Source organism: Galeopterus variegatus, unplaced genomic scaffold, assembly GCF_000696425.1.
Source record: "Galeopterus variegatus unplaced genomic scaffold, G_variegatus-3.0.2 Scaffold6364, whole genome shotgun sequence".
Classification (NCBI taxonomy): domain Eukaryota; kingdom Metazoa; phylum Chordata; class Mammalia; order Dermoptera; family Cynocephalidae; genus Galeopterus; species Galeopterus variegatus.
The window spans coordinates 91,098-94,919 of NW_007732475.1; the positions used below are offsets into that span (position 1 = coordinate 91,098).

At 62.3% G+C, this 3,822-nt stretch overlaps 1 protein-coding gene across 1 annotated transcript in view; it reads right to left on the bottom strand.

Moving 5' to 3' along the window:
- ANO9 (anoctamin 9) overlaps positions 1 to 3,460 on the bottom strand; it is a 15,710-nt gene extending 12,250 nt beyond the window's left edge. The window contains exons 1-11 of the mRNA XM_008590781.1: positions 3,323 to 3,460; positions 3,035 to 3,100; positions 2,813 to 2,938; positions 2,502 to 2,647; positions 1,657 to 1,703; positions 1,493 to 1,551; positions 1,335 to 1,408; positions 940 to 1,074; positions 722 to 818; positions 486 to 546; positions 302 to 384 (exon numbers count right to left, since the gene is read on the bottom strand). Of these exons, the coding sequence (XP_008589003.1) occupies positions 302 to 384; positions 486 to 546; positions 722 to 818; positions 940 to 1,074; positions 1,335 to 1,408; positions 1,493 to 1,551; positions 1,657 to 1,703; positions 2,502 to 2,647; positions 2,813 to 2,938; positions 3,035 to 3,100; positions 3,323 to 3,460 (1,032 nt within the window). The remainder of the gene's footprint in view (positions 1 to 301; positions 385 to 485; positions 547 to 721; positions 819 to 939; positions 1,075 to 1,334; positions 1,409 to 1,492; positions 1,552 to 1,656; positions 1,704 to 2,501; positions 2,648 to 2,812; positions 2,939 to 3,034; positions 3,101 to 3,322) is intronic.
- Positions 3,461 to 3,822: the final 362 nt, after the last annotated feature.

The window sequence follows — 3,822 nt, forward strand, 5'->3', positions numbered from 1 at the left end:
AGGACGAGGATGACAGTGCTGCGCAGGAAGGAGTGCTGGTGCGGCCGCAGCTTGTAGTCAGGGCAGTTAATGAGCTCAAGCGCCATTTCCTCCTGGGGAGGGCACCAGGCATGCCTCAGACACTAGGACCCATGCCTCAGACACAGGGACGCAAGCCTCAGGCACAAGACTGCATGCCTCAGACACACACAGGGACACACGCCTCAGGCATGGGGACACATATGTGGGCCACACAGGTCACTGGGAGCAGACAGCCCTCACCTGGGTTGGGCCTCAAGTCCTGCCACCAACCCTGCCTCACCTGTTCCTCGTCCCACCCGTACAGGTCCCAGTGCAGGACCACGCGGGCTCGCTTCCTCTTCCAGATCTCCAGGAACACCGTGGCTGCAGCAGGAGCAAGGAGGGGTGTCATGGCTCATCCTTGGGATGGGCCTGGGAGTGGCCCTCCCCACAGACCCTTCCCAGAGGTGCCCACAGAGACTCACCCCACAGAGCCATGAAGATGGCAAACAGCACCGTGCCCTCGTTGTCGAAGAGGTGGGTGAGCTGGGGAAAGCGGTGGGTGGGTGGGTGGGCTGGGGACTGGCTTCCCACCCGTCATCCCCAGGTGGGAAGGGTGAGCCCAGCTCTGCAAGGCTGCATGCCCCATCTTCCCCGTGTTTAGGCGGACAGGCCGTGCCAGCCTAACGCAGGCCCTGGGTGGACCCCCGTGGTGGCAAACCTTGGCAAAAGTGCAGGTATCCGAGAGCCGCTGGTACCTGCGGCTGTGGTCGCCAAGAGGACACATGAGGATGTCGTGGGCCTCGCAGATCTCCTTGCTGGGGGTGCAGGGATGGGGCTTGCACCATCTCTGCCTGGATGCAGGGTCTGCCCCAGCTCAGCCCCGGCCCATGGCTCCACCCCAGCCCCAGCCCCGGCCCAGCCCCGGCCCCAGCCCACCTGATCTGGCTGGCCTCAAACAGAGAGAACCCACTCAGAAAGACGACAAGTCCCACCAGGGCAGCGGGTGCCAGCATGTAGGTGTACCAGCCCAGCCAGGCGAAGTACAGAGCCACCTTCTCACCAAAGTAGTCCCTGCAAGCACAGCTTCCCCATCAGGGCCACCCTCCACCCAGAGTTGCCGTCACAGGGACCAGTGCCTGGGCGAGGCCTGGCTACATGAGGAGGGGCAAGGACTGTCATTACTGACCACATAAGTGAGTCCAAAGGGGAAGCACATCTGCGGGGGCATGAACGGGTGTGTGGGGACACAGGAGTGTCTATGGGGTGTGGGTGTGTCCATGGGGTGTGGGAGTGTCTGTGGGGCACGGGTGATCTGCGTGGGGCACTGTTACCTGATATTGTCAATCGGTTGCTTGCAGAACATTTTTCTCCACTGGGCCCATCCCGTCTTCAGGTCTTCCTCCCCCTGAGCACAGGTGACAGGCAGTGACAGCTTCCTGCTGCCGCAGCCCCTCCCTCAGGCCCTCTCCCAGCCGGCCCACTCCCTCACCTTGTGCAGCGGGAACCTGGTCTCAAAGACCCGGTCCTTTACCAAATCCTCGAATGTCTCTGAGGATCACAGGGAGTTGCAAGCAGAGGGGAGAGAAGGAGGAGGGGACGTTGCCTGCTGTGCCACAACGGTGCCCTCCTGCCACCTGCCCATCCTGTCCTTACCACCAGCTGCTGTCTTGCAGTTCAGGATGAAGTTCACGATTCGGATTCTGAAACCCAACAGCGGCATCAGGGTGGCCCAGGTGACCTCCAGGTCTTGAGCTGTCCTGGCAGAGCCGCCAGCCCTGCAGCCTGATCAGAGCCAGGATCCACAACTCGCCTGCCCTGCCCAGGGGCCCCCGCTCCTCCGCGCACCATGCTCGGCCCTGCACATCCCTCCCAGGCACGCGGCCTGCACGCCCCACCTCCACACACACCTCCCACAAGAGCCCCGTGCGCACTAACCCTCTTCATGCCCCGTGTGAGTCGCCTGTCTGTGTGGAGACTGAGGCTCAGAGAGGTTGAGTGACTTGCCCAAGACCACACAGCCAGGATGTGACTGCACATCCTCCCCCGAGTGCCTAGAGGACACGGGCCCCCAAGTCTGCTCCTCGAAGCCCCCGTCAAGCTGCCTCACTCGTCTCACTCTCCCTGCTCCTCCCTGAGACCCACCGTCCTGTGTTCGCAGGCTGCCCCCCACCCCCCACCTCATAACCAGATTCCAGGAGCTGAGCTCTGAGGGGACCGGGTGGGGCTGGACAGGGGAGGGGGAAGATGAGGGACGTGGAGGTGCCTGGGGAGGGAAGAGGCTCTGCCTGCCAGGCCTGTGGTCTGGGGGTCGGGGAGGCCAGGGACAGATGCCCAGGGAGAGGCTTTCGACCTGGAGAGGAGGGGCCTGTGGGATATGACAGCCTCGGACTCCAGGAGGGATTGAATTCTGCGACCCCGGGAGCAGTCACATGGAACTGTCAGGACACTCCAAGAGGTGAGAAACTGAGGCACTGGGCCCTGCTCGCACAGCCTCTCACCTTGTGGTGGCTGGGATGGGGGCTGGCCTGGCCAGCTCAGCTCTGGGGGCAGGACCCTCGGGCTCCATGAGGAGGGTGCGGTAGAGATCGAAGATCGTGTTGTCGGCTCGGATCCCAAAGAACACTTGTTTCTGATCCTCTATCACCTGGGGTGGTGTGGGGTACACAGGGGACCCTCTACTCCACCTCAGAACTCTCCCCCCACCACTCCACAGCCACCAGCCTGTCCCCTGCAATTCAGGCATAAACAACCCCCTCCCCAGGATCCACCTGGACCCATGATCTCTGCCTCTCAGAGGACACCAGCCCACCTTGAAATGGAAGCCCTTCCTCCCGAGCTCCCCCAGGAACTGCCGCTGCTGATGCACCTGCTTGGGGTTTCTCTGGGTTCGATGATCGGCCACCAGGACATAGTCCCACTGCTCAGTGGGCTCGGTCTGCAGGAAGGAAGTGTAGGGTGGGGACCAGGTGCAGGGCACAGGGAGCGGGGAGGTGGCAGGGGCCGAGCCCAGGTGGTCCGAGCAGACACCCACCTCGCAAGTGTTGATCTCCATCAGTGGGAAGTTGTCCCCTTCCAGGATCTGGACTGTCTCTTCACCCTGGGGGTTGGGGACAGGCAGAGGGGTGGAGCAACATCTGGGCCAAGTGCATGGCAGGGGAGGGTGGGAAGGTGGTGGCTGCAGCAGACACCCAACAGAAGTCTGTGCGGACACCGCAGGGCTCCTGCAGAGCCACGAGAAAGGACGGCCCAATTTTGTAAACGGGCAAAAGACGCAAACAGGGGTTTCCCAGAAGGGAATCATGATGAGCCACTGACCGGCCTCGGCCTCGGGACGGTCAGGAAAACGCAGGTCGGCTGGCCAGGGGCGCCAGTCACGACCTGAAGGGCGAGCAAGAGCCAGGGCAGCCGCGTGCTGCTGGCAGTGTGCACGGCAGTGTGGGAATTTGGAAAGCTGCATCGTGCTTACCGGTGAACACTCCTAGACCCTACGGTGTGGCCCACCACCCTCGCCATTTCATATCAAAACCGTGGAAATAACCCCAATGCCCATCACTGGGAGGACAGAGGGAGACACGATGCTGCCTCTACACGGCAAGGACCGTGCAACGGGCACTTGGGACCCACAGCGATGCGGGGAGTTTGGGAAAGTCCAGTCCTGCGAGAACCCACAGGAGTGGCTGCTGCAGGCACGTCCGGGACAGACAGATGCTAAAATTGGCGGGCGGGACTGTTGGGAGGAGCAGGCTCAGAGACACGGGGCTGCAACTGCTGTGGCCACGTCATGAGTTCCCAATGCTTTAGGGACATTAGTCCTCCCTC